The sequence below is a fragment of the Triticum urartu genome, chromosome 7A (genome assembly GCF_056163025.1).
Source record: "Triticum urartu cultivar PI428250 chromosome 7A, HENAU_Tu73, whole genome shotgun sequence".
In the NCBI taxonomy this organism is placed as follows: Eukaryota; Viridiplantae; Streptophyta; class Magnoliopsida; order Poales; family Poaceae; genus Triticum; species Triticum urartu.
The window spans coordinates 491,388,892-491,414,873 of NC_141879.1; the positions used below are offsets into that span (position 1 = coordinate 491,388,892).

The window sequence follows — 25,982 nt, forward strand, 5'->3', positions numbered from 1 at the left end:
TGCTCAACGAGGTTGGGTGCGTCAGTGCTGGTGGAGCCCTCCGGAGACCATGGCGCCTCCTGAGGCGATGAGGCCTCCTGAGGCTGGCCATCTGGGAGAGGGGCCTCTTCCGCCTCCGGTGCACTCCTCTGCGGCGGCGGATCCTCCTCGTCCACGGTGGCGGTTTCTATGGGCCTTCCTTGTTCCTGTTTTGCCTTGTCCCAGGCTGCTGCTGTGGTTTTGATTCGACGCTCCTCCCTAACCGCCACCAGGGCTGCGCTGGCGGAGTAGGGAGTGGCGGCGAGGTAAAGCACCAGGGGCTCTTGAGGGCGCGGAGCCACCATGACCGGAGGGCTGGTCAGGTATCTCTTGAGATCCTGGAACGCCTTGTCGGCCTCTTCAGTCCATTCAAAGGGCCCCTTTTTCTTCATTAGCTGGAAGAAGGGCAGCGCTCGCTCCCCCAACTTGGAGATGAAGCGCCCTAGCGCGGTCACGCGCGCAGTGAGCTTCTGCATTTCTCTGAGGGTCTTTGGCGGGCTCATGTCCTCAACCGCCTTGACCTTTTCCGGGTTAGCCTCGATGCCTCGGTGGGACACGAGGAAACCCAAGAGCTTGCCCGAGGGGACTCCGAACACACACTTCTCTGGGTTGAGCCGCAGGTTCACTGCATTGAGGCTCATGAAGGTTTCCTCTAGGTCTTGTATCAGGGTCCTGGCCTCCCGAGACTTCACCACAATGTCATCGATGTAAGCCTCGACATTCTTCCCGAGCTGCGGGCCCAAGGTGATGTGCATCAGCCGCTGAAAGGTCGCCCCTGCGTTACGCAGCCCGAATGGCATGCATGTGTAGCAGTACACCCCACACGGGGTTAGGAAGGCTGTCTTTTCGACGTCTTCTACCGCCATCTTGATCTGGTGATACCCAGAGAAGGCATCCAAGAAGCATAGCAGGTCGCATTCTGCGGTGGAATCGACAATCTGGTCGATGCGGGGGAGCGGGAACAGATCTTGCGGGCATGCCTTGTTGAGGTTGGTGAAGTCGACACACATGCGCTCCTTCCCTCCCTTCTTTGGCACAACGACAGGGTTGGCCAACCAATCCGGGTATCGGACCTCACGAATGACCCTAGCGGCTTCTAGTTTGCGAGTCTCTTGGACGATGAAGGCCTGCTTTTCTGTGGACTGCCGCCTTGCCTTCTGCTTCACAGGGCGCACGTTGGGGCACACGTTGAGGTGATGCTCGATTACGCTCCTAGGGATCCCCGCCAACTGGTCAGGCTCCCAAGAAAATACCTTCTTGTTTGCGCGCAGGAACCTGACCAGGGCCTCCTCCTGCTCGGGCTCGAGGTTGGCGCCTATGGTGAAAGTGGCATTGGTGGACCCGTCCTCATCGACGGGTATCTGCTTGGTTTCTGCCTTGTCTTGGGTGAACAACTGTTTCTTCTTGGCGGGTGCAGCCCCCTTGGGCTCGGGGGTCTCCGAGTCGGCGGGCTATGCCGACGCTGCCGTCTTGAAGGCGAGCTTGAGCACTCGCAGCACGTCTCCGGTGTCCCCGTGCACGGTGAGGACACCGCTGCTCCCGGGCATCTTCATGAGGTTGTACGCCGGGTGCATCGCGGCCATGAACTGGGCCAGCGCTGGGTAGCCGAGGATGGCGTTGTAGGGGAGGCCGATGGGGGCGATATCGAAGTCGACCAGCTCCGTGCGGAAGTTGTTGTAGGTGCCGAAGGTTACTGGGAGCCGGATCTGTCCCAAGGAGCTGGATGATCCACCCCCAACGCCTGAGAAGGGCCGGCTGGGTTGCAGCCGTTCCAGGGGTATGCAGAGGAGGTTGAAGGCCTCAACCGAGAGCACGCTGAGGCCCGCACCGCCATCGATGAGAGTTCTGGTGACGGCCACCTGGCAGATGGTGGGGGTGCACAGCATGGGGAGCGCACCCGAGCAGGCCAAGTTGGAGGGGTGGTCCTCCGAGCTGAAGGTCAGGCCGGCCTTGGGCGCCGCCCGGTCCGGGAGAGCCCCCTGCCGCGTGGAAGCGGCGCTGACCCGGCGGATGAACGGCTTGACGTGGTGACTTGTAGGCGGCACCTGCGAGCCGCCCAGGAGGGCCGCGACGACCGGGGGTGTTGGTGTAGCGTGGTGGGCGGGGAAGAGGCTGCGGAGCTCTTCCCAAGAGGCCACGGAGGCTACCGGCAGGTGGAGCAGCCATGCGCGCGGAGCGCCGGTGAGGGCCGTGGGGAGCCAGTTGGCCATGACCCTATCGTCACCTCCAGCTTTGAGGATAGCCTCCTCGTACGCCAGCAAGAAGGCCAGCGGATCAGTCGCGCCGCTGTAGCGTGGCGGCGTCGTTGGCTTGAACTTGTCCGGCCACCATACCCGTTGCAGGGCTGGGGCCAAGGCTCGGAGCCCCTGGCCCCCGTGCTGGCGCCGATGGCCTGAGCGGGCGATGCGCTACTCATCGCGAGGTAGGTCGTGGCGGTGGCGGAAGGGCAAACTCCGGTGCACCCCTACCTGGCGCGCCAAATGTCGGATTTCGGGTTCCGGCAGACCCTTGACGTTCGAACACTGGGGTGCACGCGGAGATTTCGCCTTCTACCTCCCTGCGCCCCACCGCCACGCTAAGATCTAAGCTATGGAAAGAACAGCACAAGAGACACGGAGTTTATACTGGTTCGGGCCACCGTTGTGGTGTAATACCCTACTCCAGTGTGTGGTGTTGTGGATTGCCTCTTGGGCTGATGATGATGAGCAATACAAGGAAGAACAGCCTCACGAGGGTCTGCTCTTGGCTAGGGCGATGAACTGCTGGGAGGAGTTCAACCACCCTTCTCTCTCTCTCTTTGTGTGATGCTACTCGATCCGATCCCAGCTTGTTTCTGGGTTGGCCGATTCTAGATCCCCTCTACCCTGGGGGTGGCTAGTCCTATTTATAGGCAAAGGCCCTGGGCCTCTTCCCAAATATTGAGCGGGAAGGGCGCCAACAATTGACCATTTTGATGCGGAACATCTGGTACACTTATCTTGACTAAAGTTGGTCTTCGCCTGCCAAAGGCTCTGGCGGTGACGCTGGCTTGGGCTCCAGAATGACTTCCTCCCTGTCGTTGGGCTGGTCTTGGTCTTGTTGCACCGAAACGGGTGCCTTTGCTCGATGCTCTCGCCTGCGCTTGCTCCCTTCACACCAAAGAGGAAAGGAGGACACTGCGTGGGCTGGCGCCCGCCTGGCACCCTTGGTCGTCATGGCTTGCGTCACGGGCACCTTGTGAGGTACCCCGCCTTGATCTCTCTGCCTCCTTGCGAGCCAGCCTGATGAGGCCGTGCCTGAGGAAGCTCTGTGTCATCCGCCCCGCGAGGCTTGACCCCTTGCGAGGGTCTTGGGTCTGTGTTGATGAAGATGGACCGTGCTGGGCCCCTCCTCGAGCCACGCCGCAGGCCGCAGGCAGGCAAGTCTGGGGACCCCCGTTCCCAGAACACTGACAATGTAGAAGCCCTCCGTGAATGAATCCCCCTCCGGCAGATCGTCGGAAAAGGCCCTAAGATGGGATCTCATGGGTACAAAAGGTTGCGGTGGTGGAAAAGGTGTTTCGTGGCTCTCCCCGAAGGTTTTAGGGTATAAGAGTATATATAGGTGAAAGAAGTAGGTCGGTGGAGCTGCGAGGGGCCCACGAGGGTGGGGGCGCGCCCACCCCCCTGGGGTGCGCCCTCCTTCCTTGTGGATTCCTCGCTGCTTCCTTGACGTCCACTCCAAGTCTCCTGGATTGCGTTTGTTCCAAAAACGATTCTCGCAAAGGTTTCATTCTGTTTGGATTCCGTTTGATATTCCTTTTCTGCGAAACACTGAAATAGGGAAAAAAACAGCAATTTGCACTGGGCTTTCGGTTAATAGGTTAGTCCCAAAAATAATATAAAAAGGTATAATAAAGCCCATTAAACATCCAAAATAGATAATATAATAGCATGGAACAATAAAAAATGATAGATACGTTGGAGACGTATCAAGACGTTGTGCAGGAAGAAGGGATAGAAGGTTTCCTCCAAGGATTCCGGCTTGGCAGTGCCAACCCAGAGCTCTATCTCCCACCCCTCATTGTCGTTGCTCGCCGCTAGCGGGGGAACGGCGGCGAGGTGCTTCTCCTCAGTGGTGGTGGACGCACTGAGAGCCGGCTCGAGCAAGGAAGCCGAACGCACGGAGGGGGTGGCAGACTTCGCATTCTCGGTCGCCATCGGCGGCAAGTTCGGGGAAGAGGTTGGTAGATCTGGAGGCGCTCTGAGCAGGGGGAGAAGGGGATCTGAAGCAAGACGAAGGGAAGGCAATGAAGGCTCGGCGGCAGGCGCCAGCCTTTTTGTCAGCCCAGGACGGTTGCCGAGGCAGCATGGGGAAGCAGAGACGCCCACGTCCCATCAAGCGCCACGCGTCGACTGGGTCCCCAGGCGGTTGGGGCCCGCGACGCTTTGCCCTTGCACTTTGGCTTCACCTTGAAGGCAAGTCCGAGCGTGCCTTGGGCCCGGGGGCTACTGTCAGCGTTCTGGGAACCGGGGTACCCAGACTTGCCTGCCTGTGGCCCATAGCGTGGCTCCGTCGGTGGCCTGGTATGGCCCATCTTTAGCACCAACAACACGACACCCTTGCGAGGGGCCAAGCCTCGCAAGGCTGACAATGCCAAGACCTCCAGAAGGAGTGGCCTCTTTAGGCTGGCTCCTGAGGAGCGGAGATTTCCATGCGATCCCACACCTCGTGAGGTTCGGATGACGCGAGCCATGACGACCAAGGCCAGGCGGGCGCCAGCAGGTGCGGTATAGGAGGTTTCCTCTTTGGTGTTAAAGAGGCAAGCGCAGGTGCAGAGTCCCGAGGAATCAGCCAAAGGTTTCCATTTCCATGCAACGAGACCAAGACCGCCAGGACGGCAGGACGGAGGTCATCGCCAAGCCCAACGCGGCGTCACCACCAGAAGCTTTGCAGGCGAAGACCACCTTTCGTCAGGATAAGATGTACTAGTTGTCCCCCTTCGAATTTGGTCGTTGTGGGATCACTTCTCACCTTCATTTTCGGGGAAGAGGACTGAGGCCACTATAAATATAGCCTAGCCACCACCTTAGACGGGAAGGGGATCATTTCAGACCATCCGCACCCTCACCAGCTCACACCAGACCAAGAACACACCTCCTGAGGTCGTTCTTCCATTGTACTAGTTCATCCTCAGCCCACCTCAAGGCTAATCCACCACAAAGCAGGAGTAGGGTATTACACGCAAGGTGGCCCGAACCTGGGTAAACTGCCTTGTCTCGTTCTTATTCAGTTCATTGAACTAGGCCGCGAGATTGATGACTTGGCAAGCTGGGGAGGTTGAGTTATTCGCACGCACCCCAAAGTTTGAATGTATCTTGGGTCTGCGGAGCCCTGAATCCGACAGCATCCAACATATCCTACTTAAAAGGTGGGAAGGTATTATTTATTCAGAACATGACAGAAGAATATATATTGCGCATAAATTGGTAAATAGAATTTGCTACTGCCTAGGAATGGAGTCAGAAAATGAAATCACAATTGGTTGCTTAAATAGTGATCAGTTAATCAGAACAAATACCCCAATTCTACTAAGTAATATGCCAGCATGGAGAAAGTTGAAACAACACTAACCACGATTAGACTTTGATCAGGTGATGACGTTGGGGAAGTAAACATCCATGTTAATTAGACCAGCCTGCGGTGCATGCACTAGGATTTTATTGCCGGCTTTCAGTTCATAAAACTTAGAAATTTTTCTCCAAAGGTCCGCGTCAACATAGGAGTGACCATATTTATCAAGTTTTATGCTGACTGTCATTCTAAAATCCATGCTGCGTTGTCAATATGACATCCATGGAGTCATCAACAAAGTAAAGCTCAAGATTTCCTTCTACTCGTGTTCTTGCAAAGCAAGGGTTGTACTGCTTGAAATGAAAATTAAGATCGTAAATTAGATATATTGAAATAATAGAGCGAGATGCAAATATGGGAGTAACTGACAGAACAGAACAATATATAGCTGAAAGCATAGTACAAAAATATATAATTAAAAATAGATAATGTAACAAAGATTTGATGCAAATATAAGAGTAACTGAATGAACAATACATCATTAATTTGCCTAATATAGGGGAAAATTGGCTTCGACGTCTAGGCCACATGTGGCACCGTACCTTTTATCCAAATGTAGCAATAGATGGTATATGTTCACAAATTAAGGCCATGCTGACCGTGGTAGGGTGCGATTGAACATACCGAGCGCTGCCTGAAGTCATCCGTGATAGTGAGATAGAACTTCGTTTCCTACTGGTCGCGACCACACTTGCCCGGTTTTGTGCTTGCACTGTGGACACTTGAATGAAAACCCTCGAATCAGCTAGAAGAAAAATGAATCCACGATGATTTTCGCTAGTTGATTAACAGCGACGGATGGACTGCGATAAGAGATGAGTGAATATTTCGCTAAATTGATTACCTTCTCCATGAGAAAAATCCCCGGCCCAATCCTGTAAAAAAACCCTATCGACTAGAGTCTAGAAAGTCGGTGCAAGTCAGTGTAGATAGGCGACGACAAGCGGTAGGGGCGAAATCTCATGCAGTTTGGAGTGCAACCTCCGCTCGCCGACGACAGCCATCGAGCTTAGGGTAGCCGTCGCGATAGAAGTTGATGAGGTGCAAACTTGTGGAGGAGTCCGCAGTGAGTGGGTGGGGACGAAGTGGGCAGGGGCGAGGCTATCTTTTTCCCTTTGCATGGGTGAATGAACACACACAGTTCGCAGAGGCGACGGAGATGAATCATGTGTGATAGTAAATCACCGAGATTGAAGGGGAATCCAAATTTTCTTCCTAGTTTGTCAGTCAGTTTTTTCTATGATCGACATACCCCCCCGCCTTCAATGCAACATGTTCAAATTTGGCATTTTTCCGGGCTCATTTTACCATATTTAGGTGATTATGTGCCTTCTCTAGGCGTTATTGCACATAATTCAAATTCAAAAAATTGGTGCATTAAAAGGTGCACAAGAACAATCTGGAAAACCATGCTCATGCTATTTAGTAAATTATCATGCCTTTTACAAGGAATGGGCATAGATTTCAAGGAAATGTGTGGCAATAGTCAACCATAAATGCGTCGTTTACTGGTTTTTCAACTATAGAAAAATGAAATACATGCTTGAAAAACATGACGCCTGGCATGGTGCCCTGCTATGGCCTCACCGTGCCCTGGTAAAAAATTGAGAAGGTTTGTCTTATGTCGTCATCCATGCCCTTCATAAATCGAACAATCACCGAGGAAGTTTCATGGTTTCAAGGGGGAAATCAACGAGATTGAAGGGGAATCCAAATTTCCTTCCTACTTTGTCCATGATTTTTTTCTACTATGAATATACACCCTGCAAATCATTGTGTTCAAATTTGGCATTTCCAGGGCTCATTTTACCATATTTAGGGGATTATGTGCATTTTCTAGGCATTAATGCACATAATTCAAATTCAAACAATCCGCGCATGAAAAGGTTCACAAGAACGGTCTGGAAAACCATGCACGTGCTATTTAGTAAATTCTCATGCCTTTTACAAGGAATGGGCAGAGATTTCAAGGAAATGTGTGACAATAGTCAACCACAAACGTTCATTTTATTGGTTTTTTATAATATAGAAAAATGAAATACATGATTGAAAAACATGACGCCTGGCATGGTGCCATGGTATAGCCTCACCATGCCCTGGTAAAAATTTGAGAACGTTTGGCTTATGTCGTCATGCACGCCTTTCATAAATCGAACCATCACCGAGGAAGTTCCATGGTTTTGAGGGGGAAATCACCAAGATTGAAGGGGAATCCAAATTTCCTTCGTTCTTTGTCCTTGATTCTTTTCTATGACGAACATACACCCTGCAAGTCATCGTGTTCAAATTTGGCACTTTTCCGGACTCATTTACCATATTTAGGGGATTATGTGCATTTTCTAGGCATTTAGCGTAGATAAATCCAATCCAGCTACAACTACACGGGTGTGATGAGAGGGGTGTGGACTGTCGTTCGATCGCGGTGCATCTACAGTGCACACGCATGATCCGCGTGGCTTGCGTTCCAGCCAATCATAACGCAACACACAATAGGCTCAGCGCTGTCGGCGTTCTGGGAACAGGGGTACCCAGGCTTCCTGCCTGCGGCCCATGGCATGGCCCCATCAACGGCCTGGTACGGCCCATCTTCAGCACCAACAACACAAGACCCTCGTGAGGGGCCAAGCCTCGCGAGGCGGACGACACCAAGACCTCGAGAAGGAGTGACCTCCTTAGGCTGGCTCCTGAGGAGCGGAGATCCATATGCAAGCCTTCACCTCATGAGGTTCGGATGATGCAAGCCATGACAACCAAGGCCAAGCGGGCACAGTACAGTAGTTTCCTCTTTGGTGCTAAAGAGGCAAGTGTAGGCACGGAGTCCTGAGGAATCAACCAAAGGTTTCCATTTCTATGCAACAAGACCAAGACCGCCTGGACGGCAGGATGGAGGTCATCGCCGAGCCCACCACGGCGTCACGACCAGAAGCTTTGCAGGCAAAGACCACCTTTCGTCAGGATAAGATGTACTAGTTGTCTCCCTTTGAATTTGGCCGTTGTGGGATCCCTTCCTGCCTTCATTTTGGGGGAAGAGGACCAAGGCCACTATAAATATAGCCTAGCCACCACCATAGAAGAGGATCGATCGATCAGCTGGACGGACCATTCAGACCATCCTCTCCCTCACCAGCATAGGAACACACCTCCTGAGGTTGTTCCTCCACTATACTAGTTCATCCTCTGCCCACCTCGAGGCCAAGCCACCACAAAGCAGGAGTAGGGTTTTACACCGCAAGGTGGTCCAAACCTGGGTAAACTGCCTTGTTCCATTTCCTTCTAGTTAATCGAGCTAGGCCGTGATATCGACGAGTAGGCAGACCAGGGAGGTTGAGTTCTTCGCACGCACCCTAGTGTTTGAATCTATCTTGGGTCTGTGGAGCCCTGAATCCGACATTTGGCGCGCCAGGTAGGGGTGAGTCAAAGATTCGCCTCTCCGTCCGCTGCACTCCACCCACGCCGTTCGACTCTCATGGCAAGCGCCGCTCCACCGACCGGACCGATGGGTGCGTTCGGAGGCATCATGGGTCTTCGAGCTTTCACCCCTGCCATGCGGTGGGTGCAGTGGCCGCCCAAGTTCAGACCGGAGCTGCTGCCTCGATATGATGGCGTGGCGGACCCGATAGGGTTTCTCCAGGCATATGCGGAGGCTGTGATGGCAGCCGGTGGTGACGACAAGGCCATGGCAAACTGGCTACCCATGGCCCTTACGGGCGTGCCGCACGCCTAGCACATGGGCATGCCGGAGTCTTCAGTGGCCTCCTGGAAGGAGCTGCGCGGCCTCTTCATCGCGCGCTTCGCGACGCCAGCACCCCACATCGTCGCAGCCCTCCTCGGCGGCTCGCAGGCGCCGGCCTCGGACCGCCACCTCAAGCAGTTCTTTCACCAGGTGGGCGCCGCCCACGCACAGCGGGGAGCGCCACCAGGCTGGGTGGCGCCTAAGGCCGACCTCACCTTCGACTCCAAGGACCACCCTACGACCACGGCCAGTGCCGGCGCGCTCTCGATGCTCTGTACTCCCACCACCTGCAACATAGCAGTCACAGGACCCTCATCGACGGCGGCAGCGACCTCAATGTCCTCTTTGTGGAAGCATTAGGCCTGCTTCTCGTGCCCCACGACCGGCTCCGCCCCACCAAACCTTTCTCTGGAGTCGTCGATGGCTTCACCTGCCCCCTAGGGCAGATCCGCCTCCCCGTTACCTTCGGCACCCGCGACAACTACTGCACCGAGCTCATCGACTTCTACATCGCCCGCATCGGCCTGTCGTACAATGCCATTCTTGGGTACCCGGCCTTGGCCAAGTTCATGGCGGCAACCCACCCTGGCTACAATCTCATGAAGATGTCAGGAAGTAGCGGCGTCCTCACCATGGCGGGGAACACCAAAGATGCGCTCTCGGCCCCCAAGCACGCTTTCAGAGCCGCGGCGACCGCGCGGCCGAGACAAGAGGGAGCCCCGGCGGCCCTGGGGGCTGCACCAGCAAAGAAGAAGCAGTTGTTCTCTCACGACCAGGCCGAGACGAAGCAGGTGTTGGTCGATGTAGACAGGACATCAGGCTCCACCTTTACCATAGGGCCGGCCTCCCACCAGAACGAGAGGAGGCGCTAGTCATCTTCCTACGCATGAACAAGGATGTTTTTGCATGGGAGGCGTCGGACCTGGTCAGGGTTCCATTAGTAGCAATCGAGCACCACTTGATGGTGTGCCCCAACACGCGACCAGTAAAGCAGAAGGCACGGCGGCAAGCCCCGGAGAAGCAGTCGTTCATCACCCAGGAGACCCACAAGCTACTCGAGGCCGGCGTCATTTGAGAAGTGTGACACCTGAACTAGCTCGCCAACCCAGTCATGGTTCCCAAGAAGGGCGGGAAGGAGCGCATGTGCGTCGATTTCACCAACCTCAACAAGGCCTGTCCACTAGACCCTTTCCCTCTCCCGTGCATCGACCAGATCGTCGACTCCAGTGCCGAGTGCAACTTACTGTGCTTCCTGGATGCCTCCTCGGGTTACCACCAAATCAAGATGGCGGTGCAAGATGTTGAGAAGACAGCCTTTCTGACCCCGTGTGGGGTGTACTGCTACACCTGCATGCCGTTTGGGTTGTGCAATGCGAGGGCCACCTTCCAGCGATTGATGCATATCGACCTGGGACAACAGCTCGGGAGGAACACTGAGGCGTACGTCAACGACATAGTGGTGAAATCTCGGGAGGCCAGGATGCTTATCGAGGATCTGGAGGAGACTTTCGCCAGCTTGTGCACGGTAAACCTGCAGCTCAACCCAGAGAAATGTGTGTTCGACGTCTCGTCTGGCAAGCTGCTGGGCTTCTTGGTGTCGCACAGAGGGATCGAAGTCAACCTAGAGAAAGTCAAGGCCATAGAAAGGATGAGTCCACCGCAAACCCTTAAGGAAATGCAGAAGCTGGCGGGCTGCGTAACCTCGCTCGGGCGTTTCATCTCCAAAATAGGGGAGCGCGCCCTCCCCTTATTCAAGCTGATGAAAAAGAAAGGCCAGTTCGAGTGGACTCCGGAGGCCGACGCAGCCTTCCAAGACCTCAGGAACTACCTCATTAGCCCACCGGTGATGGTAGCACCGTGCCCCCTTGAACCATTGGTGCTCTACCTGGTCGCTACACCTCACTCCGCCAACGCAACACCGGTGGCGGTTCGGGAGGAGCACCCAACCAAGGGCTTGCGGGGAAGCACCTCGCGCCCCATCGGGGCGCCGCGGCCTCAGGACGGCGCTCCCGAGGCCTGGCCACCCCACCGATCAACAACGCTCCCGAGGCTCTGGCAAACCCTCCAGACAGCAAGACTCCTGAGGATGGTGTTCCTGAGGCCACGGCTGCCTCGTCAAGTGGCAAGGCTCCTGAGGACCCTCAATCCCAGGAAGTGTAGGACCCCGCCGATGCCTCCATCCTCGTCGAGCACCCGGTGTACTTCGTCAGCATGGTGCTACGCGATGCGCGGGCATGCTATCCCATGCCGCAAAAGCTCTTGCTCGCGCTCCTCATCGCCTCCCGAAAGCTACGCCACTACTTCCAAGGACACCCCAATCAAGGTTGTCTCAGCTTACCCCCTAGAGAGAGTGCTCTGGAGCCCTAACATCGTGGGGAGGGTCACCGAATGGAACATCGAACTGCATGTGTTCCAGTTGGAGTTCGGCACTACTAGAATCATCAAGGGTGCGGCCCTTGCCAACTTTGTGGTGGAATGGACCGACGTTCCCGACCAAGAAGTGGGTGAGGACCGTTCCCTCTCGCCGGGAGCGAAGCACTAGATGGTTGGGTCATGTACTTTGATGGCGCATTCGCACGCCAGGGCGCGGGGGCTGGAGTCGTGCTCATCTCGCCCACCCAAGACAAGCTCTACTACACCATGTAGCTCTGCTTCCAGCAGGGCGAGAAGGTCTCCAACAACATCGCAGAATACGAAGGCATGATCATCGGCCTCAAGGCTGCGGCGGCTTTGGGGTGAGGCGCCTCACCATCAGGGGCGACTCCCAGCTCCTCGACAACTTCTCCAACAAAGCGTACAAGCCAAAGGACGAGCACATGGAGGCATACCTCGAGGAGGTACGTAAAATTGAGAAACGATTCTTGGGTTTGGAGTTGCAGCACATGTCGTGTGGCACGAACAAGGAGGCGGACGACATCGCCAAGAGGGCGTCTCGACGTGTGCCTCAGGAGCCTGGCATCTTTGAGGAGCGGCTCTTCAAGCCATCGGCAGCTCCCCCCGCTGCGGAACCAGCATCGCCTCAGGAGGAGCTCCCCCTAGCACCCCTCTCAGGCGCCCCAGCCTGTGGCCTGACCTCGGGAGCCCGCCTGCTCCTCGTGCTTGAGCCTTGGGAGGGGTGCTGGACTAACGAGTTCAAGGCATACCTACTCCAAGGCACCTTGCAGTAGAAGGAGGAAGACGCAGAACGTGTGGCCCGCCAGGCCACCGCGTACTGCATCAGCGACGGTGAGCTCTATCAAAAATGACCAAACAATGTTTCTCTACGATGCATCTCCAGGGGCAGGGATGCGAGCTGTTGGCTGACATACATGGCGGAGACTGCGGGCATCACTCTTCATCGCACACCCTCGTGGGCAAGGCGTTCCGCAGCGGATTCTACTGGCCCATGGCCCATTCTACCGAGCTGGTAAGATCCTACGAGGCCTATCAGTTCAATGCCAAGAAGATCCACCAGCCTGCCCAGGCCCTCTAGACCATCCCGCTCTCATGGTCGTTCGTGGTCTGGGGGCTGGACATCCTGGGCCCATTCCCTCGAGCACCCAGGGGCTACCGCTACCTCTACATCGCCATCGACAAGTTCACCAAGTGTGCGGACCTGGAGACCGTCCGCACCATCACGGCCGGCTCAGCCGTCAAGTTCATCAAGGGCCTCATGAGCCAGTTTGTGGTTCCTAATCACATCATCACCGACAATGGCTCGTAGTTCACCAACAACCTTTTCAAAACATTTTGTGCTAACCTTGGAACACAAATATGCTACGCCTCGGTGGCACACCCCAGGAGCAATGGCCAGGCTGAGCGCGCTAATGCAGAGGTCCTGAGGGGCCTCAAGGCAAGAACCTTCAAGAAGAAGCTCGAGGCCTGCGGCAGGGGCTGGCTGGACGAGCTCCAGTTTGTGTCGTGGTCCATCCGCACCACCGCGACCAAGTCGACGGGCGAGACTCCATACTTCCTCGTCTACAGACCTGAAGTGGTTCTCCCAAATGAGGTTAGGCATTGCTCCACGCGGGTCTTGTCATTTGACGAGGCATGCCAGGACTCCTCGCGGGGGATGGACCTCGTGCTTGGGGAGGAACGCTGTTGCCAAACCTCGCTCAGAGCGGCGAGGTACTAGCAGGCGCTGCGGCAGTACCACTGTCGCAGCGTCCGCTCCAGGACGCTCGAGGTGGGTGATCTCATCCTGAGGCGGGTGCTCTCCAGGGAGGGGTTGCATAAGCTCTCGCCCATGTGGGAGGGCCCGTTCAGGATAGCCCATGTCTCTAGGCCTAGCGCCGTGCGCCTGGAGACGCAGGACGGGATCCCCATCTAGAACGCCTGGAACATCCAGCACCTCCGGGAGTTCTACCCATGAAGCAAGGCCCTGTGCCTGTGAAGGTCTTCGCTCATGACACTCTCACGTAATAATGAGTTGGGGCTATACAAGCCCCAGAGTCTCCTGAGGTTGCCCCTGGGCCTCATGGGGGCTCCCACCCACGTCCTAGTGGAGGCCCCATGCTCCGCGCTGGTGGGAATACAAGAAGACTAGTCTAGGTGCCGGACACGACTGTTCTTTTGCTTGCTTTCTGTAGCTGGTTTTCAACTTCTTGAATGAAATTTGGAGTTCTCGTGTCTTTCGTTCGCCAGAGTTGGAATTTTCTCTCTTGTTCGTTCGCCTTTCCAAACTTGCCCCAGGAAGAGCAGCAGTTGCCCGTCGCTCCTCCTCGCGCGTCCCGCACGTGGGGGCTAGGTAGGTGTGTACGCCAGGGCTCGCCCCCGGCCACACCTCGCCAAAGCCTTGTTGCCCCAGAGCTTTGGCGTCCTTAATCTTCGTGAGACGCTCTTGAACGAGCTCATGGGCATGCAAACCCTCTTAAGTCCATGCCTCCGGGCATCGCGACGTGGTGTACCAGCTACAACCAACCCACGCTCGGGGGCTGGCGCGAGGTAGGACGAGACACCGCATGAGGCCTTCTAAAAACTCTGCAGCTATACAGCATTTCCAGAGGCTTGACGGCTCCTGAGTCGTTAGGAAGGAAGCCCCTGGAAGATACTTCTGGAAAGACGCGCCCTCGCGACATGGAAGACTACCACAAGAACATTGAGCTAAGTTACCCTAACTACACCTAGTAGAAACACGGGTATCACGGCACAATATTAGAATAGCAAACATAGCATAGGAAGCGCAGTGGTTCATTACACACCCCAGCGGGGCCCTCTACTTTTTGCAAAATGCAGGAGAAAGGAAAGGAAAAAAAGCGGGCCGCACGACTGCGGCATCTCCTGAGGCCAGGCTCCAGTAGCGCCTGAGCTCAGTCTGAGTGGTCCTCCCGCTTCACCGAAGCACGGCGGCAAGACGGCTCGTCGCCTTCCCCGATCCGAGCCCGGCAGTGTGGTGGTTCGTCATAGCTACCACCGCTGGTGCTCTGACCGGAGGAGGAGCCACTACTGCTGGAGGAAGCGCGGCCATCGCCAAGGGCAAGCTCACCCTCATCATCGCCGCGGTCGTCGCCAAAGGCAAGCTCGTCGTCGCCGCTGTCATCTTCCAGGCAGCACCCTGCACGACGGCCGTCTTCCCCAAACACCCTCACGTAGAGGGTCGCGAGGCCGTCGTACTTGAAGTGAAGGGTGCACCTCCCACCTAGACCGCGCGCGCGGGCGAACGCCTGCCAACCGCGGGTCAAGGACACGTTGCCCGCGCTGGTGACTTCGACCCCCGCCCATGAGGCCCTGCTACAGCACCCATCAGCCTGCAGCCAGAGGCCATCAAGCCCTACGGTCGGTAGCGCACCCGCAAAGAAGCGCGGGAGTAGAAACCAGGTGCCAACGGACCTCTCCGACCATACGACAAACTCTCCAGGAATGCATCCGTCAAGTGGGAGCGCGGCCGAGGAGGTTGGGCGACCACAGCGCGCCTCCCCCCATCGCAGGAGCTACCCTATCCTCGGCGGCTCCCACCGCGAGAGGAGCCGCCGCCGCGGCTGCCTAAGGCGACGCCTGCCCTCGAAGAGGTGCGCCCGCGCCCCCGAGGGGCCCCCGCCGAGGTCACGACATACTTGCGGGGGCGACCGTGGCCTCTCATGGGCGGCGGTGAACCCGACCCCTCCTTGGGGGCCTTCCCCTTTTCGGCGGCCGAAAACCTCCTCGTTGGCGCCATGGGTGCTACGGCAAGACAACGAGACAAAGGAGGAGAAGAAGAAGCGGGCAACGAGAAGATGGAGATGAGCAGAGGGGCTCTGCCCCTCCCCTCATTTATAGCCAGAGGGAGGCCAACCATCGGCCTACATGATCCCCAGTAATGATGATCTTTCTGCATGCAGCAGGCTCTCGTCAAGTTGAATGATTGCCGAGGCAGCATGAGGAAGCAGAGACACCCACATCCCATCAAGTGCCATGCATCGGCCGGGGCCGCAAGCGGTTGGGGCCCACGGCGCTCTGCCCTTCCCCTTTGGCTTTGCCTCGAAGCCAAGTCCGAGCGCGCCTTGGGCCCAGGGGCTATTGTCAGTGTTCTGGGAACGGGGGTACCCAGACTTGCCTACCTTCAGCCCACGGCATGGCCCCATCGATGGCCTGGTATGGCCCATCTTCAGCACCAACAACACAAGACCCTCGCGAGGGGCCAAGCCTCATGAGGCGACGACACCAAGACCTCCAGAAGGAGCGGCCTCCTTAGGCTGGCTCATGAGGAGCGGAGATTCCTATGCAAGCCTTCACCTCATGAGGTTCGGATGACGCAAGCCATGAAGACCAAGGCCAGGCGGGCGCCAGCGGGCGTAGTACAACAGTTTCCTCTTTGGTGCTAAAGAGGCAAGCACAGGCGGGGAGTCCCGAGGAATCAGCCAAAGGTTTCCATTTCTATGCAACAAGACCAAGACTGCCAGGACAGCGGGACGGAGGTCATCGCTGATCCCACCAAGGCGTCATGACCAGAAGCTTTGTAGGCGAAGACCACCTTTCATCAGGATAAGATGTACTAGTTGTCTCCCTTCAAATTTGGCCATTGTGGGATCCCTTCCCGCCTTCAGTTTTGGGGAAGAGGACCGAGGCCACTATAAATATAGCCTAGCCACCACCATAGAAGAGGATCAATCGATCAGCTGGACGGACCATTCAGACCATCCTCTCCCTCACCAGCGCAGGAACACACCTCCCGAGGTTGTTCCTCCACTATACTAGTTCATCCTCAGCCCACCTCGAGGCCAATCCACCACAAAGCAGGAGTAGGGTTTTACACCGCAAGGTGGCCCGAACCTGGGTAAACTGCCTTGTTCCATTTCCTTCCAGTTCATCGAGCTAGGCCGTGAGAACGACGAGTAGGCAGACCGGGGAGGTTGAGTTCTTTGCACGTACCCCAGAGTTCGAATCTATCTTGGGCTTACAAAGCACTGAATCCGACAATCACACATTGTTTCCGGAGGCGACGAAGATGAACCGTGTGTGATAATGAATGAGCAAGATTGTAAGGGAAGCCAAATTTCCTTCATCGTTTGTCCTTGAGTTCTTAAAAACCACCGCACTGTATGGTTGTTCGGCCACTCTGTCTCAAAGCTCTCTCCAAGCATCGTTTATGGCACCGCGGCACACACTAACCGGTAAGGAAGCGATGGCATCCCGCCGCGCTGAGTTCCTCGCCGACCGCGACCGAACACATGGTAAGGAAGCGATGGCATCCCGCTGAGTCGAGTTCATCGCTGCTCGTGGCTGCACAAGTATGTGGGCGGACTTTGATGCTACCATGGCCAAATGGGCGGTGGATCTAGAGGCGGCCAAAGCTGCACAGAAGGAACAGAAAAGGTAGAAAGCAGTCAAGAAAAGAGAGTCCCGCCGCCGCAAGAAAGAAGAGGCCGCACTCCATGATGAGGAGAGCTCTGCGGAGATCGAAGCAAGGTGGGATGCCGCCGACAAGGCCGGGAAGGAGAACGACGGTGTCTGGCCAGCATGCCCGGATACCAGCATGTGAGAAGTAGTTAGTGCTTGTGTCACCCATAAGTTTGCATAATTAATTACGAGCATCTACCAGTACTACATGTGTACTAGTTTTAGAGCCAAATACCAGTAGTACTTTAAGTTGGTACTATCTATTATTAACATACAATGTCGGTAAGCGCGTCCTATGAGGGCTTTGAGTGTTGATTAGCATGTGTTCACTGAAGTTTTGTGGCCGCACCCCGGCCCTAAATCCTCCCAAAACGTCCGCCCGTAGCCACCGGAACCCACCGAAGACTAGAGCTGGCCACAGCTGGTTTTTAGTCCCACCTTACCACGCGAGTTGGCCGCACACCGGCTTAAATAGCCGCACCGGCGGACGGCAGCAAGCTTCTCTCTTGTTGCATAGGATCAATTCTGGCTATGCGAGCGAGGCAGGTTGACACCTGATTGCATTTCATAAACTGATGATTGTTCATCGGGTGTCACATTTGCCTCGTTCATGTACATTGAATAACCCTGCTACAATGAAAGAGATTTTTAAATTAGGTGTGGCTCGAGATGCTGATAGATATAAGAATTATTAGAAGATCACAAAACACACGGTTTCTATGGCATACCTGTCTGCGTTTTTCTTCTTTAATGATCCATAAGTCAGTTACCTGTGTGATGCTTCCTAATAAAGCAAGCGTACCATTGACCGACAAAATCAACTACACGTGTACATTTTTTGGTGACGGGATCTGCCAATTTTCTCTTTTCTTGCACACAAGTATTTTACGCACTTCGTCTGTGTTGTGTTTCCCCCGCCCAAGTTTCAAGTTTCACTGCGAAATTTTCATTAGGTGCACGATTTCAGAAGTTATTCCTCTCACCACATCCCCACCCATCAAATTTCCGTAGTATCTCCCCCCACGCCGCCCCCTCTTGACAGCTCAAACCGCTACTGCCGTAACCACAGCTTCAACCACATCTACGTTCCGCCCGAGCATTGTCGATCTAGTCAGGTAACCCACCAATCTCTATCATGGTCCCGGCCTGATTGCTTAAATGGCGCCTGCAAAACATCCTCATGCCTCCAAATCCCCACCACCCCTACCTCCCGAGCATCGCCACGCAAGCCCAACCACATATCACATGGAGGTCGAGGAGCTGATGGTGGTCGATGGTGCGTTGACTGTTGTGCGTGTTGACCCGGAGGAACACCTCGCCTCCACCGCCGCTGACTTGCTGCAAGCTCTGGCCCAGATGAAGTGCCACAGCGACTACCCCCCGGGACTTACCAAGTATGATTTGACCAGCTTAATCTTACCAATACCACTTGCAATGGCTATGTTTTGTACGGTTGATGTATTAAGCATGTTCGTGCCTTGTTTATTTCAGTACTGCACACTGTGTGATGTTCAAGTATTAAATGTCCAGCTCAATTTCACTAATACCAGCAACAAACTTACAATAAATGACTTGGGATGCTGTTAAGCCTTTTGTAATTAACAGTTGTATCCATTTTTTAATCTGTCCCTTTGCTACCGTGCTACTCTCCACGATGAAGATATCACCAAAGATGTTGCCCATTTGCTATTTTTGGTCGATGCTAACCCTGTTGTAGTTAACATGCCTTTCCATGTACTTACACAGGGCCATAACGCGCAATGTTGTTGTTTGCCGTCGAGGTTAGATGCATCCCATATCTTACAGTATTTTACATCATTTGTGCAATTGCAGTTTAACTCCTAACATTTACTGGTTGCCTATAGGTACACATGTCAGTGGCACTGATCAACACTTTGACCAGGAGGAACACCTCGCCTCCGCCGCTGCTGATTTTGCATGGGCTCTGGCCAAGACGAAGTGCCCCAACAACTACCTCTCAGGACTTACCAAGTATGAACTCACCAGTTCAATCTTACCAATAACAGTTGCAACGGCTATGTTTTGTACGGTTGATGTATTAAGCATGTTGTAGTAAACATGCCTAACACATCTTAGCTATTTTCCCTACCTTTTTATAGACAACCGGGCCATTCTCTACTCTGGCAGCACCTGCCTTGCGATGTTTAACTCTGCCAATTACATTTTTATCAGTACTAGTTTCAATGGCTATACTAGGTTGCTTGTAGTTGAACGTGCCTTGTTATTTTCAGTACTGCACACTCTCTGATGTTCAAGTATGAGCTGTCTAGCTCCATTTCACCAATAGTAGCTACAAACTTACAAAACATGACTTGGGATTTTGTTGAACCTGTTGCAATTAACAGTTGTATCCATTTTTTAATCTGTCCCTTTCCTACTGTGCTACTCTCCGCAATGAAGATATAATAGAGATGCTGCCTGTTTGCTATTTTTAGTGGATGCTAACCCTGTTGTAGTTAACATGCCTTTCCATGTACTTACGCAAGGCCATAACGGGCGATGATGTTGTTTGCCGTCGAGGTTAGCTGCATCCCATGTCGTATAGTATTTACATCATTTGTGCAATTGCAGTTTGGCTTCTAACATTTCCTTGCTTCTTGTAGGTACACATGTCAGTGGCACTGATCCACGCTCCGACCTGGAGGAACACCTCGCCTCCGCTGCGGCCAACTTGGGGCAGGCTCTTGTCCATATGAAGTGCCCCAACAACTACCCCTGAAGACTTACCAAGTATGAACTGACCAGTTGAATCTTACCAATACCGGTTGCAATGGCCATGTTTTGTACGGTTCATGTATTAATCATGTTGTAGTAAACACACCTAACCAGTCTTATCTATTTTCCCTACCTTTTTCTAGAAACAGGGCCATTCTCTGCTCTAGCAGCACCTGCCTTGCGATGTTTAACTCTGTCAATTTCATTTCTATCAGTACCAGTTTCAATGGCCATACTAGGTTGTCTGTTGTCGTAAACAATTTATCCATTTTTTTATCCGTCCCTTTGCTACCATGCAACTCTTTCATAATGAAGATATCACAACAGATGATGCCATTTTATTACCATTTTCTATTTTTGGTGGATGTTAACCCTGATGTAGTTAACATTACCTTTCCATGTACTTACACAGGGCTGCAAATGGGCGATGCTGTTGTTTGTCGTCGAGGTTAGCTGCATCCCATGTATTATACACCACTTGTTCCTAAATATGCCTTATACACCATCTGTTCCTAAATATAAGTATTTTTTAGAGATTCCAATATAGACTACATACGGAGCAAAATGAGTGAATCTAGATTCTAATCTAAACTATGTCTATATACATTCGTATGTAGTTCATATTGAAATCTCTAAAAATACTTGTACTTAGGAACGAGGTAGTTGTATTTTACATCATTTGTGCAATATCAGTTTAGCTTCTAACATTTACTGGTTGCTTGTAGGTACATATATGAGCGGTACTGATCCACGCTTTGATCCCTTTTGCATATGGGGCAATGACATACTCATGAACAAGCGTCAAGTGAGGAAACTAAGAAAGATTGTTAGGCGAAAGAGACGGTTGATGGGAATTAAGCTCTTTATTTACACTTTGTCCAAGACAACAGTGAAGTTTAGGATGGTAAGTAATGTGTTGCTTTTTTTCCCTGCCCACAACAAGTTACTCTATTAAACCTGAGTATCTGAATTTTTCTCTTTTTAATGGTTTCCGATGCAATTTACTGATGATTACCTCGCAAACTACATGACCGGAGTGGAGGCAACTAAGGTTAGAGTATATAATTCATACTACCATGATAATGCTCTAGAAGTCTTCTTGAAGGCGGTGAAGGATGGGTGGGCGATTGTCACAAGGGGTTGGACAAAAGTTGTTCATGCCTATGGCATGCAGGAGGGCACATTATGGGCATTCTGCTTCTTCAACACCATCGGCAGCCAAAATGATTTACACTTGTCTCTTCACCTTTACCGCCTCTAAACATGGTGATTCATCATAGTTTATTGTTGCCTAATCTTGTAATTACTGAACATATTGTAGTGAGAATTTTATTTATGGATTGGTTGTTGAACCATTGTGCTGAGAATTTGAATTCCACGTTTCATATTTCAAAATTTCCAATTTAGATAATAAATTACAACGAAAAATAAAATTAAACAGGAGCGGATAAAATAATGTACACATGGTTAGAAAGAAAACAACGTGTGCGATGAAAAATAGAGAACAAACGGTTCTTTGACGTGAAGCGTTTGTGATGCCCGACGGACCCACACACAGTTTCATCTCATATGTGTGTGCGATTCATGGTAATACGGCAAACATTTCAAACATGCGTGCGTGTGTGATAGAAATACCAATCGCACATTGATGACCCACAAATATAGGGGATCAATTTTAGTCCTTTCGATAAGTAAGAGTGTCGAACCCAACGAGGAGCAGAAGGAAATGACAATTGGTTTTCAGCAAGGTATTCTCTGCAAGCACTGAAAGTATAAGTAACGAGTAGTTTGATAGCAAGATAATTTGTAATGAGCAAGTAATGGTAATGGTAACAAAAGTGCAGCAAGGTAGCCCAATCCTTTTGAGGCAAAGGACGGGCCAAAATGGTCTCTTATAATAAACAAAGTGTTCTTGAGTGTACATGGGAATTTCATCTAGTCACTTTCATCATGTTGGTTTGATTTGTGTTCACTACTTTGATAATTTGATATGTGGGTGGACCGGTGCTTAGGTGTTGTTCTTACTTGAGAAAACCTCTTACTTATGATTAACCCCCTCGCAAGCATCCTCAACTACGAGAAAAGTATTAAGAATAAATCTAACCATAGCATTAAACTTTTCGATCCAAATCCGCCCCTTACGGAATAGCGCATAAACTAGGGTTTACGCTTCTGTCACTCTCGCAACCCATCATCTAATAACTACTCCACAATGCATTCCCTTAGGCCAAAATATGGTGAAGTGTCATGTAGTCGACGTTCACATGACACCACTAAGGGATTCACAACATACACACGATCAAAATATCGAACACTGTGGCACCCCGGCTCACAGAAACCGGAACGCCCCGTATTCCAGCCTAGAGATCAAGGAGAAGTCTCTGGAATATGGCACTTCTTGACATAGAACAAATCAGCTCTTATTACAGGAATAATAATACAAGGGTATGATGTTACAAAGAAGCACATCAGCACAGTGACACTACGTCTGTGATACTACACTTGCTCTATGCCCGCAACGGAACAACTCGTAGCAGTGGAATACTTCTAGCAACGTAACAACGACGAAGGCAGTGAACTCCACTCCGTAGGGCGCTGTCTGGGACACGATCTAGCTCGCACGCATGGCAACCTCGACAAGCAATCAAGCAATCATGGCATCACCTGCAATCTGGCATGACACACCAGGTCAATACATTGAATGTACTTGCAAGCTCACAACAACCAAAAGCATCAAAGCGAGACAACAACATAGCATTAACAGGTTAATTAATTAACAGCTACCATGATACGAAAGCAACTACTAAACATGGCATGAAACTAATACAATACTGATAAACCACCATCTCCAATCTCAATATCCATCTCACTCTTGGCTAACTGGCCAAGCAATATACCATCTCGACCACCTCATGATCCACCTGATCACCTTGTGATCAAAACATCCACATGATCACCTCGTGACCATACCACAAACTGAATGATCATCCTCGAGATCATCCCAACATCTTCATCAACATACTGCCAAACTGTTACTGCACACAATATATCAACATATAAATCACCTATAAGGCATTCCGTCATGTGAGTGTTGATCGAACGGTGTGACCTAGTACAAACTTATGCCCATGAACGAGGACGCAGCTACTGATAGATTAAACACATACACTCTGCAGAGGTGGCGCACTTTACCCACACCACAGAACCCATGGCCTCGCACTCCCATTTGGGTGGACCAACGGCCTTCCGACAAAACCGACCTACTGCCATGACACTCTCCCGGCCACTCCGACCAACACCCCTTTAGGGTTCAGTCCTGGGTGGCCCCGTGCCTACCAAAGGCATCAATGGCCACCGTCGTGGAAAAACACACACGGTCCCAAATGGTGACAAGAGATCTCAACACCAACCACGGGCACACAAGGCTTATGTCCGCCTACCTGATCAGGGTAGCGCGCGCCCATAACCTTCCCTCGTTGGAGGCACCGGCGAGAGGCATGACAATAGACTGCATTAGGGCCTTCCCATAAAGGCAAATGTGGTTGCACTGGAAAAGCCCGGTTAGGTGGCACCTGACCAACTTAATGATAGAATGTATCCCCAAAATATAACAGTGATAACTGATACTCCGCTATCACCTACCGACCTTCAATCCAAGTCATAGCAATACCCCACAAATAATCCAAAGCATACTATCGACATATCAAAATACTCCGAGGATAGCATAACACTTCTATCATGATGAATCCAAGAGCGATAACACTACTACTCAAATATCAAGAACTAGCTATTCAACAGTTGATCCACATGCAAGCATCATCCCCAACATCATACTCCAAAACATATTATCAACTAGCATCATGATGAAAAAAATTCTAGCCACTAATAATCCAATGGCAACATGATATCCAAGGTAATACTCCAAAGCATAACACCATCATGAAAATAATCATAATAGCCACTAAGAATCCAAAGGAAACATGTCATCCACATAATCATTAAAATATAAGTCCTAGAACTCCAAGCAATATCATGGCAATAGCAAGATCAAAATAATACTACGAGAAATGCCATGAACAAGATCACATGTAGCTAAAGCAAAATTTTAAACAAGTTCAAAATAAATAAACCATGTCACTACATTGCAATCATGCAAATGGAGGGTGTGGCTTGCTTGGGTAGATGAAATCACCGAGAAGAAGTGCGAGAAGCTCACGGAAAGAATCGCTAGAAAATGTTCTCTCTCGGAGGGGGCTGATTAAGAGAAAGGGCAAAATGGTCATTTTCAGAATGTTAACATGGTGAAAATGATACCGACGGAACGGGCTCGATGAAACGAAGAAGCGGGCTTTGGAATCAGCTCATTTGGAGTTGTGAGCAAAAAGATATGGTTGTTTTTATGCGAGGGACCCATCTGTAAAGAAAATATTTTCAAACAGGGCCTGAACAGAAAAATGGAAAGCACAATTAGAGAAATACACTTTCACTGAACTGAAATTGTATTCAGGGCTGAAGAAGAAATGGAATGCGCTTTTAGTGGAGGAAAACGTATTCTAAGGAATACGCTTTCACATATCCACCTTAGCGGGTCCGAGTCAACCCGTGAGACTTATAGGCGGGGCCCGCCACTTATCCACATCAGCACCGGGTTGGGTCAATGCAGAGTAGCTGATGCGCGGGTCCCACACATGGGGTGTCGTCATCTTCATCTCCCTCGCACTCGCCCGCGCGACCAGAGGGCAGGGCCAACGCCGGCGGCCGTGCTCATAGCTCCGGCCACCAGCGGCTACGCCCAACCTACCAGCGTGCTCAAGAGATGGTGGCGGACCCGCCTATGGGTGGTGCGGTTGCCGGAGAGGTCGGAGGCGAGCGAAGCATCACTCGCGGCAGACGGCGGCTTCGGGCGATGACGGACTTGGCACTCTAGGCCACCCGAGGAGGAGGAGAAGATGTGGGGAGGTTCGGGATGCTCCGGGTTGTCTACTGGAGGTGGAAAGAGGGAGAGGGAGGCTCGGACTTGAGCTAATTTAGGAGGGAGGCCGCGGAGGCCATGGTGGCGATGGGGTCGAGGAGAGCGGCTCGAGCTCGGGCAAGTGGCTAGGGAGGACTAGAGGAGTGAGGAGGAGCGGTTGGTGAGCTCGGGAGCGATCGGGGGCGGCTATATATAGCCGAATGAGGGAGGTCGTGGCCGAGTGCCACCGCTCGAGCTCGGCCAAAGCTCTGGCGAGGCTCAGCGAGCACGGGCAGGCACGGGAACACGACGAGGAGGGAATGGGACGAGCTACAAAAGGTCACGGCGTAGCAGGAGACAAGGGGGAGCAGAGCAAGAAGCCAAGCACCATTAATGCGCTGTCGGCCATAGTGCTCCCATGGGCGAGCATCGGTGAGGAAGCTGCCGGAGGGGGTGAGCTATCCAGGGGGAAGAGGACGACACAGGCAAGCTATTGGGCATGGTCACACGCGCGAAGACGACGAGAAGGGAAGAGGACGAAGCAGAAACGGCGCCCTGGACACGGCCACTGGGCACAGAGCGCGTGCACAGGCACGCCATCATCGTAGTCACCACGTGAACTGGGGAATTCAATGCTCTATAGTACCCAAAACATTGTCTAGATGATAGTCCTTCCAAGCTTGAGACTGTGGGAGGCGAAAACATGAGAGAAGGGGCTCTGAGTGTGAGTTAGGCATCAGCTAAAGTTTGCTGCATCAAACTTGGTTGGGCACTGCTGATCAACAGGAAATAGATTGAAGCCTAATGAGTTGTCTGGGATGATTAACTATGGAAGGACTATGATCCTGGAAGTTTTGGAGCACAATGGGCCACAAAATAATTCGATGTTGTGTAACCCCAAAATTGGTCCAAAATCAAGATCATGAGGGTTCTCTCACTTAGAGTAACCACAGGAGCTCAAATTTGGCAAGGCCTAAGTATTTAGACATATGAATATTCTGTAAAAAAATATACCAATTGGATTCACCAAAATGGTACTTCCTTCACAGCTATTCTCTCTGTCTAGAAACTTGCAAAAATTCTAGAGAATTATTGGCTTGATGAATTGATCCCAAATTTGGTGGAGAGAGGTTCCATGGTCATGATAATGTTCTGGTA

At 52.4% G+C, this 25,982-nt stretch overlaps 1 protein-coding gene across 1 annotated transcript; it reads left to right on the forward strand.

Annotated features, from left to right (window-relative positions):
• The first annotated feature begins 12,159 nt into the window (after nt 1-12,159).
• Nucleotides 12,160-12,815, forward strand: LOC147960098 (uncharacterized). Its single transcript, XM_087533140.1, has 2 exons — nt 12,160-12,480; nt 12,621-12,815. Exons 1-2 carry the CDS (start codon nt 12,160-12,162, stop codon nt 12,813-12,815), a joined length of 516 nt encoding a protein of 171 aa, XP_087389266.1.
• Nucleotides 12,816-25,982: the final 13,167 nt, after the last annotated feature.

Bases quoted from the DNA above. Each gene is read 5' to 3' on its own strand.
- LOC147960098 (XM_087533140.1), top strand. From the start codon at position 12,160: ATGGAGGCATACCTCGAGGAGGTACGTAAAATTGAGAAACGATTCTTG. The intron at 12,481-12,620 runs GCATACCTACTC...ATGCATCTCCAG, and splicing joins GCTGGACTAACGAGTTCAAG to GGGCAGGGATGCGAGCTGTT.